Genomic DNA, 14568 nt, shown 5'->3' on the forward strand with positions numbered 1-14568 from the left:
GGGGGGGGGGGGAGGCTCTCGACGGCGCATCACGGGGACACTGAAAAGAGGACTCGCGAGCGACGGCGGGGCATTCACACAGGGCAAAGGTGGGGCGCGGGAAAGAGGGACTACATCGAGAAGCAGAAGCCTCTCGACATCAGAAAATGTGCACACACACACATATATATATATATATATAGACGGTCGCAACCCCCCATCCTCCCCCCCTCACTCCCTCTTCCTCTTCCCCATCAATCTGCGTTCGTTGCCACTCTTGGGCCACGACAACTGCCCTTCCCGCTCCTCGTTTTCATCCTTCCACCATGTCTTCTCTACTCATCACCGCCCTTCCTTGACGGCTTCGCTTTTCTTTCGTTACGTTCTCTGCTGCACATCGAGCCTGACCGCACTGGTGCCCGTATCAATCTTCACACACAGGGCGACGACGGGGATGGACGGCAGCGATAGCGGCACACCTTCAAGCCCAGAGGCCGCTGCTTGTTCCTCTCGCTGCCCTCCCGCCGTTTCGTGCTCACGCACCGCTGATGCTGATGCGTGGGCGTGGCCCTACATGATGAAGGGCAGAATGGCGGCCTTCTTTTTATTGGCCGGGTCTGCCTTGACGTAGCCCCGGTGCTTCTTCTTCGCCCAGTCCGCCATCTGCACGAAGCCGGCCAGCGTGAAGAGCCAGGAGGACAACATATTCGTGCCGATGGAGAAGGACACCCACGACATAATCTCAAAGAAGTAGTTCGGGCACGATACGAAGGCGAACAGAGGGCCTTGCGGCACGTTGCGGGTGGTGTCACCGTCGGACTTGCGCATCGTGCTAAGCTGGTAGTGCACCGCAAAGTTCAGCAGCTCGTTGATGGTCATGAACACGGCGCCGAAGTTTGACTGCGCGGCGCTGGTCGGCGTGAATGAAGGACTGCACAGCACGTAACCGATGAAGGCGGCGAAGGACCAGTAGTAGACGCAGTTCTTGAAGATGTTGCGCATCGGCATCGTTGGGTGCGAGAACTTGTGCACAAACATGGACTCGAGCTCGCGCTTGAAGAAATGGGCGAGGAAGAGGCCAATGTATAGCTTCTGCGTGTAGCCGTAAGCCGGCATCGGGGCAGAGCCGTAGATGAGCGAAGGGCGCATGGCGTACATCAGCATGAAGGCGATGGGGCCGGCATACTCGACGTAGAACACAGTGCGGTAGCCGATCTGCGGGCCGAGGTCTTTGTAAATGATCACCGAGCCGTCCTTCACCCCTTGCTGCGACAGGGGCACCTTATCTGACAGCGTGATGAGGTTCGGGCGCAGCTTGCCGCCATCCGCACCTGGCAGCGGAGACTCGGTGCTGGGAACCTTGAACGACTTGCGGTGCACGTCCACACCCGGTTGGTAGGCTTTCTTCAGATCTGCGAGCGTGGCGCTGGCTGCCAGCTCCACCTCGTGCTTGCGGGCACCATCCGGGCCAGAAGCAACGATAACCTTCATGGTGAGAGAGAGGGGGAAGGGGGAGGGGAGGTTTAGAGAGAAGTATGATACGAAATGTGGTGTGTGTGTTTGCGGGACAGCGCAGCGAGGCGGTAAAAGCTAAAGGGAAGAGGTGAAGGCCTAAGAGGTCGAGAAGACTGCGCAGTGGCGGTGCACGCAGGCGTGTTTTTGTTGATGAGTTAGGCGGGTTGGGTGGGTGTTTGGGAGGGGGAAAGAGGCGACGTGGGGTGGGGTGAGGGTCGAGGCATAAGGTTCAATGATGTGGTGAAGGCGAGGAGAGAGAAGGACAAACAGATGACGAAGCGCCAGGCAGGACACGAACGGTCATGTGAGGGAAGGGGGTGTGCGAGAAGGTGGAGGCGCGCCGCGCCCGCCTCCTCATCTGCCTTCTGCCATTAAGACGCCCATGAAGAGCCGTTGCCTCCCATCTGTTCCGGAGGCAGGCAGCGAGAGGGGGAGAGAGAGAGAGACAGACCTCCTCCCATCTACACATGGGTGTGTAAGCGCACCTGTGTGTTCGAGTGCGTGTGTGTGTGTGTGCAGGTTCGGTCCTCCTTGCACTTCGCTGGTTGGTTGGGTTCTTCTGCTGCGTCATGACGACAAGCGAAGCGGGAACGGATCTCTCACTACACTTGCACGTGTAGGCGCACCCACACAGACACACCAGCCATCCAGGCAGGCATCATGCAGCCCATCATCCGTCGGTACAGTCGAGGTGAGACCACTTCATTGAGTGCGTGTGCGTGTACTTGCACGTGCTGAACAGACAGTTGTCGGCCCCCTCTCGTCCCCCTCACACAACATTACCTTTTCTCCGAGGTGCTAATGCCACTACTACTGCCGCTGCCGCTGCTGGAGCTGGCACCACCGCTTGCACTGCTGCTGGCGTGGCCGGCGCTGGACGATGAACCTGCAGAGGCGCCACCACCGCCACTCCCAGACGCGGAAGAGGACGGGGCACGCGAGGAGCGCTTCTTGAGGATCCGCTCCGCTTCGCGGTCCGCCTTCTCCTTCATCCAGACCTGCTTCTTCTCCCGTAGCAACCGCTTCATCGTCTTGGCCTCGACGGTGCGCGGCATTGCCGGCATAGGAAAAATGACACTACGACAATTCTCAGTGCCGCAGCTGCACACGAAGTGAGGCATCGACTCATCGCGCAGGGTGGCGTAGTCGACCGTGAGCTCCTCGCCAACGTTGATCTGCCGCTTGGCGGCGAAGAGCAAGGTGCGGCCGTGCACAAAACCCATGTTCGGCTCACACGAGTGGCGCAGCGCCACCGCTTGGTGAATACCATCGCCGCGGCAGATGACGCAGCCGACTGTGGGCTCCTCCTCGCCCAGCTTGTAGAGCGACTTGGCCACCACCGGGATCGGGTGCACCGCGTCGCCAAAGAGGCACTTGCCGGCCGCTACTGTTTTGCTGGCTCGCGTGGAGAACTGCCCGTTTCGATCGTGACTGATGAAGTACCACGGCTTGCGTGCCGCCTGGTCTCGCAGTGCCCGCGCCACGGCGTTGGCAACGAAGCGCTCGTGGTTCCAGTGTGGGTCTCCCTCGACCATCACGTCTGCGAAGTCGCCACCGTCCTTCGGGGCGTACCACATACCGCAGTTCGGGTTAATCTCCAGGAAGTACGGCTCCCCGGTCAGCTCGTCGATGCGGAAGTCGACGCGACCGTAGCCGACGCCGCTCATGATGTACTTGAACGCGTTTCGGGCCATATCCGTGATGGCGGTGTAGGCCGGGTCCGACGAGGCGAGGAAGCCGTAAGCCTGATCGCCACACTCCATCGTCCACTTCTTCTCAAAGTACGCAAAGTCGTCGTTGTTCTGCAGGAAGTTGAACATGAGCGGCTTGAATACCTTCACGCCGAACGGGCTGCCAGGGTCTGCACAGGCCAGCACGGTGCCCTCGCGGCCCCGAATGAACTCCTCCACCAGCGCGTGGTTGTACTCCTTGATGAAGCCGCGCACCTTCGTCCGCAGCTGATCCAGCGTGTCACAGCGGCTGTCTTTTTGAATGCCAACGGATGCGTAGCCGGAGAGGTGCTTCACGATCACTGGGAACTTCAGGTGCCGGCACTTCTTGGCGAGGCTCTCATCGTTGCTGAGCAGCACAAAATTGGGCACCTTGACACCGCTCGACCCGACCATCAGCTTCATGTCGATCTTGCTCGGCTCAAAGCCGCGCGAGTCCGTGCCGGTGAAGGCGGCGTTCTGCTCCTCCAGCGCCTCTACCACGTCGACGCCGGCGCGCTTCTCATCACGGCCGCCGTCACAGAGGTTGAAGAAGACGTCGTACTTGTTGGAGGTCACCAGCTTACGCACGGTGCGGTACGAGTCGATTTTCTTCATGGACACATCGGCGAAGGAGTACTTGTGCCGGTCCTTCTTCATGTAGTGCTGCGGCGTGCACCAGTAGTTGTCCACGCTGGCCGTTGCCGAGTCGGTGCCGTCGTAGCTGCTACTGAGTACGCAAATGCGGATGCGCTTTCGCTTCTTTGCCTTGGCGCGTACAGCGGCGGTGGCGGACGGGGAAGAGACTGCCGAGCGGCCGTGGGAGGCGGCGTGTGCGACCGTGACCGCCTTCTTCGCAGTTGCGCCGGTGCCGCTGAGGGAACCAGTTGAGGCCCTTTTGCACGTGAGAGGGCGCCTAGATCCTCTCGTCGCTGCACTGCTGCCAGGCGTTGGCGGCGAGCCCGACGGGGGCGGGGGGACTCGGCTGCTCTTCTTCTTGCGTCGACAAGCGGTGGTGCGCGACTGGGCAGAGGCTGCGCCCGGCGACAGCGACGCCACGATACCACCACCGCTGCCACTACTACTGCGACCCGCCCCGCTACCCTGGTTCGCTGAGGCGCCACCAGACGCTGCGCTGGCCGACGCTGTCGCCGCCGAGCTACCAGAGGCGGAGGAGGCTGGCGTGGATGCGGCCTTTGCCTTCGGTCCTGCGCGCTTGCTCTTCAGTATACGGCGGCTTGCCTTGACCTTTTTGATCCACTTGCCCGCCTGCTGCTGCTTGGCGGCCCCGCTGCCGCGGAATCCACTACCGCCGCCGTAGCCGTTGATGCTGCTGCTGCCGCCGGCGCCACTGTTGGCCGAGGAGGAGCCGCTGCTGCCTGCCGCTCCGTTCTTGCTGTCGCTGAAGCGGTGGTCATGCCCATGGAAGGCCCCGCTGCTCCCTGATGCCGCCGTGCTCGCGTAGAGACGTTGCTGGTAGACCAAAGCGGTTCCGGCGACGAGCGCGGTGCGCGGTGCAGTCGCCGACCAGTGGCCGAGCAGCTGCACGCGGCACGTCGATAGCGGCGCTGCTATCGCAAGGATGGCCGCTGCGTTGGGGGAGTAGTGCAAGCATCGCAACGCACCGGCCGCCCATCGCGCAGCGCCCCTGCCGCCGCGCCAGATCATGAAGGACAAAGAGGAAAGATAAGAGGATGAGCTCTTTTCAACAAGCGCAGGTGTCCGCAGATGCGCGTTTACGTGTGTGTGCGCGCGTGCGTGCCCCTCTCTCCCTCTCGCGGGCGCGATGGGGCACGTTACTTTAAATAAGGGGCTGCTACGCTTTCTATGATGGGTGAGTGTCTATGTTGTATAAATGGGTGTGCAAAGGCTTACACGTACGTGCGCGCGCGCGTATGTGCGTGCACACACGTCTGGCACTGTGCGTGCGAGTGATCGAGTCTGTGGCTGCTCTGTGTATGTGTGTGCTTGTGCCGGGTGTGGGGTGGGTGGGCGTGCGGGCGGGCATCAGCCGATCCATACACGAGGATGGGAGAGTGTAGGAGAACATTGCAAGCGAGGAGCAGAAGGAACATGAGGTGAAGGCGCCATCGATGGGCAGCGTACTGCCCTCCCCCCGTGAGAGACCTGAGGGAGGGGAGGGGAGTGGAGCGGCGCGGGCCGGCATCGACGTCCCGCAATTTTGCTGTGCTCGCAAGCGCAGACAGAACGAGTGAGCGCGCACCTGCAGCTTCCGGGAGGGAGGAGGGGAGGGGTGGGGCTAGATGGTGACGAGGATGGGTGAAGTGTGCCACTGTGCATGTGTGCGCGTGTCGCTGTAGGGGTGGGGTGGGGGGTCGATGCTCACCTCGCCACCCGATGGCGAGGGACACCTACACACACCACACAAAGCAAGACGACGCGGGGACACGGTGAGCGGCATTGGAGAAAGCAAAAAAAACGTCCAAAGAATACTTCAGCGCACGTGCTGTCTGTGTGTGCGGTGCGCTCACGGATACATCGATGGGAGGCGGGGTGGGGATAGGGAGAGGGAGAAGCAGATGGATGATGGGGGCGGGTGGGCAGCGCGGCAAGATCGGGGGGGGGGGAAGGGTGGGGGCTTGGTGAAAAGCAGTGTGAACGCTTTCCTCATTGAATCGCTGCAATGTGACGAGAGTAGCCAACGCTGCGAGAGGAAGGGGGATCCCGCCCACCCCGTCCACGCCCCTTCCCAGTCGCCGCACTCCTCCTTCACAACCCCCGATCATTGCTCTCATGTCGAGTCTCTCAACCTGTTAGAGGTCGCCGTCGTTATCCATGTCGAGCGCCTCTTGGTAGGGGTCAGGCGCCGCACGCAGGGGCATCGCCTTCCCCACGCGCACAACGCCGATGATACCAAGCCCGTCGGGGTCGACGTAACAGCCCTCGTATGCCTTCTCTGCTACGGCGCGCCATTTGAACTGCAGCACGCGGCTGTAGTTGTGCCCACCCCACGGCTGATTCTTCCAGTTTTGCTCTGCTACGTAGACACGGCGAGGATGCAGGCGCATCTTCTTCAGCTCTTTCAGCTTCTCTGGGCCGCCGGCCGCTTCGACGTCGTCCTCCACCTTCACCACCACCGCGATGTGACCTGCAGGAATGGTGTTCTTGTCCATGCGGTAGACGATCGCGTCCGCCCTCCGCGGCGCGTTGAACTTGCGCTCCTCCATGCCCGTCACCTCCTCGTAGTTGGTGATGTACTCCGCAGACCAGCCCTGCTCCGGTTTGGCAGGGTTGAAGTAGTCCACCGTCTTCCACAGCTGATTCGTGTTCTCGACGAGGCGCGGCATGACCCCGCGGTTCCACACGAGCCACCGCATGCAGTAGTCGAACGCGGTGTAGCGGTAGGCAGTCATGACAATGCGCGTCTCGGATGGGTCGCCGCGGCGGCCGTTGTCCATTGGGTCCATGAGGCTCACGTAGTTGATGTAGGTTGAGGAAAACTTGGTATTGCAGTTGCTGTACGCCGGAACGTCGTCGGCGACACCGAGGAGCTGCCCGAACGGCGTTGCACAATCTGTCAGCGGATCGTAGCCCGAGTACTTGCGTTGCACCATGCTCATGTGTTTCTCGTAGTCGTACACGGAGTAGTAGTAGAGGGCACCGAGGCACAGCAGCGTCGTGCACGCACAGAGCAGCGCGACGCGCACAAGGTTCATGATGAGTGTGTGCGTGTGTATAAGGGTAGGTCTTTGTGTGAAGAGGTGGGTCTTTGATAGAAGCGTGATGGCTGGCTATGTGTGTGTGCGTGTGCATGCATGTGCGGTCTTCGTCTATGTATGTAGAGGTGAGTTGCGGTGAGCGAGGATGGACATGTGTGCGCGTGCGCGTGTGCTTGACTGCATAGAGGATTAGCAGGATGAGAGAAAGTGCGTGTGTGTATGACGGAATGTGACAAGCAGCGAGCGAAGCGTGCAGTGCTTGTCGCCGAATGACGGCCGCAGCGGCCCCGCCGTCTGGTGCACACGTTCACATGCGTATATATATATATGTATATGCTTGTCCAGGCATACGAACGAGGGCGTGCAGATCCTTTTTCCACGGCGCTCCGCCCTCGTTCCCCATCACAGCCTTCAAAACGACCGCGCTCATGCGTGCGCAGGAGAGTGACCGATGAAGGAGTAGGGGTGCACCGAGCAGCGGTCAAGGGCTGCCGTCCACGCAACTAGGCACACGCCACCAGCAGCTGTACACCGCACAACGCCCTTCACCTTCTTTCTCGCCCGTCAGTCCCACGTTAACGTCTCTTCACTGTTCGTCTTTGCCACTTGTGCAAGCGTCTTGCATGGCTCTCGCGAAGCGCACACGGCGGCGCAGACTCGTCCCCTCCCTCTCCTCTGTTTGTGTGTCTGTGCCCTTCGGTGGCTTCCAGAGGTGCCCTCTTTCGCCCCTCCTCTCGTACCCGATTTCACCGCCAGACGCTAGTAGACACACCTGCAGTCACAGCCCTTCGGGCAACACCGCACTGTGGGGTCGTTCCACCAGCTGCTGATGTGCTCCACGTGCCCGCCGTGCCCGCAGCGAGCGCACTGAACGACGAGGCAGCCTTCCTCCCGCAACGTCCTCGGCGTCGCGCGCGTCGCTTCCGGACCACTTTTAGAGCTTGCCGTGCCGTCGACAGGGCGACCGTCATCCCTGTCCTTTTTCCGCCGCAGCGTGTCTGAATCCCTCTCCACCGAGGCGGCGGCGTGCGAGCGGTGTCGCATCTCCGTCAGCGGCGCTGACGCCGCCGTAGCGCTGCCGCTTCCACTGACGTCTGCGTGGGTGACGGTGTTGCGGAGCAGCGACAGGCCGCACACGGCGCAGACGCTGATTGGGGCATGCACGCGACGGCACATCTCCGCCGAGGACGCCACGAGCGGCGCTAACGGGAGGAGGCCAGCTGGCGCACAGGCAGCAGTACATTTCGAAGGGTCGCTATGAATGAGGCAGGTATGCGCCGCGGTTGCGATGCGGTCATCTGCGGCGCTGGCGCGGTGGTGCCCGCAGACCTCACCCCTCTGCAAGAGTGGCAGCAGGCGCTGGAGCGAAAACCGCACGAGCCGAACCTCGCACAGCAACGTGTGCTCTTGCGCGACAGCCAGCACCCGCTCTGTGAAGCTAACCACCTCGATCAATTCAGCCAAGTGCCGGCGACGCAACTGCGAGGGTGGATTACCTCCCACCGCCGGCTGGTCGCTGTCTGCGGGCAGGATGCTGACGGGGACGCGACCGCGGCCGCTTCGTCCACCGCTGCCGGGCTCCGCTTGCCGCCCACTGTCAACCTGCTGCAGCACGCCCGGGAGCAGCAGCGAGCACACCGCTAACCCGGCCCAAAACGGAAGCCGCCTATCTCGCAGTGCGCGCACCGTCTCCATCAGCGCAGGCCAGAGCACCACGCCCACGTACAACACCCCCGTGGACGGCGTGCCGACGTTCTTGGCGAGCCGTCGGAGGACCTGCAAGAGGTCGCTCACATCTGGAAGCCGCAGCGCCTTCGCCAGTTTCGCGTTCGCGTGTAGCGTCGCGTTAGCTGTCTTGCCGCTGAACAAGCGCACGCTGTCCCACCCGCACTTGTACATGGTGCCCAGCACGTGGGCAGGAAGCACATAGCTGGGCAATGCCTTGCCCAGTTCAAACTGCGACGTGCAGCTCACCACCGTGCCAGCGCGCATCTTTTCAGTCCCATCGGCATCCTGAGGCCCCGCGTAGATGTGTCGTAGGCACAACGGCAATCGACGAAACGGAGGCCGCAGTGCCGTCGCGCCGGACCCATCGCCGTTGCTGCCGGCGGTAGTGGTACTCACCCCATGGCGCGCGCGACGCGCCGGCATCGGCGTGCCCAACACCGCCACGTCACCCTGTGGCAGGAGCACCGCCATGAAGCTCTTGGCAGGGCGCCGGCGAGAGGGGTAGAGAACTGAGACTCCGGCGCCTGCACCGGTTGCCACGACACCGCTGCTCACACCACCACCAGTCGCAGCCGCCGCCCCCGGCGCCGGCGCGGGGACTGACGCAGTCGAGGATGTCGCTCCACCATACAGAGCACCGCCCCCAATAGCGGCAGACGCGCTAGTCGATGCTGCCGTTGATTGCGCGGAAGGGCTGCTCGCTGCCACGCTGGTGCCCACCATCTTGCTCGACGCTGCCGCGGCAGCTGCGGCCGATCCTGGCAGGGAACCGCCAGCCACAGGGGCTGAGACACCAACGGCGGTCGCTGCCGCCGCCGCGACAGCAGCGCCACCGCCGCCACTAAGGTGCATGCTCGTCATGACTGGCGGCACGCGGGCGCTGCCACCGCCGTAGGCCATCGCAATCCGAGAGGGGAGGATAAGGTGGTGCACGTCGAGCTCCACGGCACTCCAGTAGCGCAGCAGCATTGCAAAATCAAGCAGAAAAGGATATGTTTTGTTGATGCCGCTGCCGTACTGGTGCTCCTGGCCACCACGCACATTCGCAGTCGCATTGCTCGCCATCATCGACACCAGAGAAGGGGAGGACAGGATGAACGAATCGCCCGTGCCGGCGCGCGCCTCGGCAATCCATCGTAAGAGACGGCGCCCCACATCGGACACGACGAATGCGGTGAGCGTTGGCGTTGCCGTGTCGGCCACCCTCGAGGCGGTGCCGTCCGCCCTGCCGTGATCACTGAAAGGGAAGGAGCTGTCGGGCGGACCGGCCGTGCCGCATGCCCCGTCCCCCGCCCCGCTGCGGGTATACCACACGGGGGAGCTGGTGCGGCTCCTGGACGTGCTTCCATGCAGCTGATGAGGCTGGGACCTGCCACTGCTGCTTCCGCCGGTGGTGCTGCCGCGGTGATGACCCGCGGTGACGGCCCAGGAGGAGGTTGAATGATCGCCCACACCGCCGAACGAGACTTCCTCGAACAGCTGCCACTGACATGGCTCGCTTGGATAGCGAGCCGGGAAGACAACTTCGAGAGCCGCGGTGGCGATGAGGAGCGGTAGACCTGAAGCGCCCGAGGGCGAGGCGGCGTCCATGCCGGCGTTGCTGTGGGAAGCGAGGCTGGCCACATGGGCGCCCGACAAGGCACCGGGGCCACTCGCCAGTTTGCCGCGACTACTGTTTGCGGTAGGAACGCGCTGGTTGCTAACTCCACCGACGCCGAGACGCCCTTCTGCACTCGCATGATTGACGTGTCTGCTCGTAGCAGACGACGTCGTGGCTGCGGTGCCCGCACGAGCCGCTGCGCCGACTCCTGCGCCTGGGCCGCGATGACGGCCGTGCTGCGAAAGCCACTCCAGGGGCCGAGATAGCTCCATCAGCACCGCGCAGGTGCCTTGACGCGGTCGCTGCACCGGGTTTGAAAGCACAGCGTAGGCATGCACGCCACGGGTAAGTGTTCCTTGACTGCTGCGTAAGTTGCTCGACAACTGTGGATAGTGGCGGAACGGCCCTATGAAGTCCCCACTTTCGTCTGAATCTCCTTCACTGGCGTACAGGTCGACGTGGAAGTGCGCCAGCTGACGCGCAACGGCCAAGTCTCGCTCGACGGCGCACAGGAGAGCCTGTGAGAGCATCCCGCCTGTGAAAAGAGAGTCTCTGAGGTGAAGAAGAGGGGGAAGGGCGTGGGCTGTTGGGCGCTCCGCGTATCGGACGCAATGAACGATAAAATGATGAAGAGTTATCGCAAGGTATGCAGACGGAGATATATATATATATATAGATATTGTGTGTCGGGAGGGCGGCGGCTCTGCAGCTAGGGAGCAGCTAAGTGCATAGAGCACAAGAGGAGGCAAGCTCGACAGGCGTGGAAGGCCCCACTGGAAGACGGCCCCCCAGGTGCGTGTGCGTAGGTGTATGTGTGCGTGTGATGTTTGGCTAGGGAGTACCGAAAAGCCCACCGACGCAAGCAAGGCGTGAGTAGGGGAGGACGTCCGGCACTCGTCGCTTCGGTGATGCCCTCCGCACTGTGTCTCACCGTCACCCCCGCATGGACCGATGCGTCAACAGGTTTCCTACCCCTGCTTCTGACCCTTCAGTGAGCGCAGACTGGGTTGTGGTCGGCTCCGATGTTTGCGTAGTAGACGCGCGCACAGAAGTGAGCCACACAGCAAGCAGCAAGAGGGAGAGGGGCATGGGGGCGAACATGAAGAGGGACAGCATGGATCGCATGCGTATGTAGGGCCTTCCGACACCGTCACGGAGGCGGCGACGGGGACACTGCGCATGCGCGTTGTCTCAACAGGCACTGCCGTAGAGAGGAAAACACCTAAACCAAGAGAAACAAAACGAAAGACAAACGTTGCCGTGCTCAAGGGGCCACGCACAGCAAGAGGATTCGAGGGCAGCACAAGACCATCTCTCCGCTGCGTTCCCGATTTCGATGCCGAAGAGCACCTTCATTGGATTGCCCACGCTTTTGTTGATTCTATTTTCGCCCCCCCCCTTTCGGCGTTGTCATGAGGCGTAACGCCTCTCCTGCAAAGGACGGACACGAACACGCGTGAACGCACAGACTTCTGACACCGACTCGCAAGCACTCATGTGGGCGCGCTGCTGCCACGGATCTGCGTCTGTGGGTCGATGTCTGTGCATGCGTGGAGGCGGGCTGGGGTTCTTCTGTGGGAGGGGCGGCATGTGCCCCAGTGCCGGAAAGTGCTGCCCGACACGCGAGGCAACGACAACGACAGGGGCCACGGCAGAGGCACCATCACACGCACAAACACACGTACATACACAGGCATGTATAGATACACAGACATACATGCATACACACACATGCATGCACATACACACACCTCTACACACGCGCAGAAAGAAATAATACTAGACTGTGAAGAAGGGCAGTGACAGCACACAAACTCAGGCGAAAGAAGCGACAGCAGGGCTAACGGAAAATATGCGGAGGACGTTGCGCGAAGATGTGATGCGCGCACAGGGAGGCAGACAGCGGGGACACGCCAAACGCACCGCCCATGCATATCATGTCGCGCCATCAACGTTTTTTTTGTTGTTGTTTTGCACCCGCTGTGGGGCAGGCAGCTAGCATTTTTGTGTGTGTGTGTGCTGGCTCATTCCTCGCGAAAAGACGAAGCACCGCCTGCTTACACCTGCCCGAGCATTCTCTCTCTCCCGCTATTTCGTGTGGCTGCTTGCCGGCTATGCAAACTCGTCGGATGGCTGCGGGCCGTATACGACTTTCTCGCCAAAGACGGACCGAGCACGCCACTCATCCATGACGCGCTCTTCCACCTCGGGCTCGATGAACTTGCGATAGAACCAGGTGCGGCGCATCGACACCTGCCTCCAGTAGTTGTGGAGTCGCACCTGCGCCTTGCAGTAGAACTTCATGAGCTGTTCCTCCGTAACCTCCAGCATCGCCGGGCCGGCGCCGGAGAAGTACATCTCCTCCGCCTGCAACGCTGTCACCGGCTTGCCCTCGTTCTTGAGTCGCTTCACCTCCTTCTCGATGGCGGCGTACAGCTCCTCGCGGAACGCCGTCGGGGGCTTGAAGTCGATGTCTGCCCATTGCCCACCGCTGTACCCCTTGATCTGCGGGAAGCGCACCAAGCCCTTGGTCAAATCCGGCACGTCGTTACGGTTGACATCGTAGAACTTCAGCCCCGGCGTGCGGGTGGCGGCTTGATGGCAGAGCATCTCGAAGACCTTGTCCACAGCATTGCACGCGGTGCAGTTGTTCTGGTGATAGCGCACCACCATCACATCATCCGTCTTTGAGAAGTAGTCGAGCTTCTCCCTCATCTCCTCCACGGACGTGATGGGCTTGACGCACCTTGTCGGGAAGGTTGCCCAAATCGGGTTCAGCGCCATGCCGTTGCCGGTGACGAGGTCGCTGCGGACGCCAGCGCTGTTCATCATGAGCGACTTCATCTTGTGCGATTCGGACTGGTAGAGCTCGAGCTTCTTGCGGCGGTTCTTGATCTTGTCCACCAAATCCTTTTCCCCCGACTCCGGGGCGCGGAAAATGTCATCGCCGGAGCCACGCATGAACGGGGCGTGAAAGGGCGTTGGCGACTAGGGGTGAGGGCTCAGCGAGGAGGGGCACACGGACGGGCCAGCACACAGTGCCAGGAATGACACGTGCTATGAGAGAACAACACCGAAAAGAATGGGAGCCCCCCAAGCAAGGCGCAGAGACAGAGAGAGTGTGGCTGTGGGTGGGGGTGATTTGTTGTACTGCGAGTCGAACGCATGTATGTGCCCACGTGCGACGGCGTTGGCGTGGAGGTTCGCGTGAGTGGGCGGGGGGTGGGAAGGTAGGTGAGGTTACGACAGAGAAGTAAGAGAGAGTGGGAAGAAGAAGGGGGGGGGGGAGTAAAAGAGAGGATACTGCCTTTCTCCCCCAGTTCTCTTCATCGTTTGCCCATCACACGCTCCGCAGTCGTGTGCTGGTCGGCTCGTGCTTCGCCGTAGGGGTTTGGGGGGAGGGAAGGGGGACACCGTGAGATGCATCAGACACGTGCACGTGCAGCTATACAAAGAGGGAGACGATGGCGATCGATGCAAGGGAGCAGGTATTGCACTTCCACGATGATCGCACTTGCATACGCATGCGTACTCAAGGACTCCCCAGGGAGAGACTCCGTTGAAGGAATATCATTATCGCGTTCGCGTGTCCTTTTGATAGTGGGCCGCGAAGGGTCGGAGGTGGTGACCACTTCCCGCTATACAACTGTTGCAGAAACAATTTTTTTTTGTTCTGGGGTTTCGTGCATATATTCTCGTGGAGGATGATATATGGTGGCTGATGGAGTGACGGGTCGGTGCTGCGGAAGAGGAACACGGTAGGGGGAGGGGGCAGGGGCATAGAAATGGGCCTTTGCGCGCAGATCGTGCTGCTGCTGCATTGACCTCTGCGCCAGCAGCAAACACCCCCCAGCAACCCCATCTTCTACTTATCCCCCCTCTCTCTTACCCGCAGAAGACGCGCGCACGTGCACCGTCTCACAGCTCCTTTCCATACATGCGCCACACCTCTTGCCCCCTCCTCTTGCTTTCCACAATGGCAACGACAAGTGCTCCCTCGACGCACACACACACACACGCACGCAGGCTACCGCCCTCGCCCCCGACGCGCCCTCTTACGCCAACGAGAAAGGGAGAGAGGAAGGACTACAACACCAGCGCACTGCAGCGGCGGCGGGATGGGTGGTAGTGGTGGTGGTGGGAGACTGGATGGAGCAGGCTCCTGTGTACGCACACACACGCACACGCACACGCACACACATGCAACCAACCATCAAGACATGGAAGAAAGCGAAATACGGTAAAGAGGTCAACAGCAAAACTAAAAGTGAACATGGATACATCCTTCAAAGGGAAACAGGTAAGACGCACACACACACACACACGCACACGCACACGCACACGCACACGCACACGC

The 14568-nt window shown here is 61.3% G+C and overlaps 5 protein-coding genes across 5 annotated transcripts; all 5 read right to left on the bottom strand.

Moving 5' to 3' along the window:
• Positions 1-549: 549 nt before the first annotated feature.
• Positions 550-1470, bottom strand: LDBPK_251850 (3-oxo-5-alpha-steroid 4-dehydrogenase, putative; the record flags this gene model as incomplete). Its single annotated transcript, XM_003861467.1, has 1 exon — positions 550-1470. One exon carries the CDS (start codon positions 1468-1470, stop codon positions 550-552), a length of 921 nt encoding a protein of 306 aa, XP_003861515.1.
• An 803-nt stretch (positions 1471-2273) lies between these two features.
• Positions 2274-3863, bottom strand: LDBPK_251860 (hypothetical protein, conserved; the record flags this gene model as incomplete). The annotated part of the gene is made up of 1 exon (XM_003861468.1): positions 2274-3863. The coding sequence occupies one exon, from the start codon at positions 3861-3863 to the stop codon at positions 2274-2276; it is 1590 nt and encodes a 529-aa protein (XP_003861516.1).
• Positions 3864-5977: 2114 nt separating this feature from the next.
• On the bottom strand, positions 5978-6880 carry LDBPK_251870 (hypothetical protein, conserved; the record flags this gene model as incomplete). Its single annotated transcript, XM_003861469.1, has 1 exon — positions 5978-6880. The coding sequence occupies one exon, from the start codon at positions 6878-6880 to the stop codon at positions 5978-5980; it is 903 nt and encodes a 300-aa protein (XP_003861517.1).
• Positions 6881-7642: 762 nt separating this feature from the next.
• LDBPK_251880 (hypothetical protein, conserved) lies at positions 7643-10741 on the bottom strand (the record flags this gene model as incomplete). Its single annotated transcript, XM_003861470.1, has 1 exon — positions 7643-10741. One exon carries the CDS (start codon positions 10739-10741, stop codon positions 7643-7645), a length of 3099 nt encoding a protein of 1032 aa, XP_003861518.1.
• A 1582-nt stretch (positions 10742-12323) lies between these two features.
• On the bottom strand, positions 12324-13172 carry LDBPK_251890 (hypothetical protein, conserved; the record flags this gene model as incomplete). Its single annotated transcript, XM_003861471.1, has 1 exon — positions 12324-13172. One exon carries the CDS (start codon positions 13170-13172, stop codon positions 12324-12326), a length of 849 nt encoding a protein of 282 aa, XP_003861519.1.
• Between the last annotated feature and the right edge of the window lie 1396 nt (positions 13173-14568).

Source organism: Leishmania donovani, chromosome 25 (genome assembly GCF_000227135.1).
Source record: "Leishmania donovani BPK282A1 complete genome, chromosome 25".
In the NCBI taxonomy this organism is placed as follows: Eukaryota; Euglenozoa; class Kinetoplastea; order Trypanosomatida; family Trypanosomatidae; genus Leishmania; species Leishmania donovani.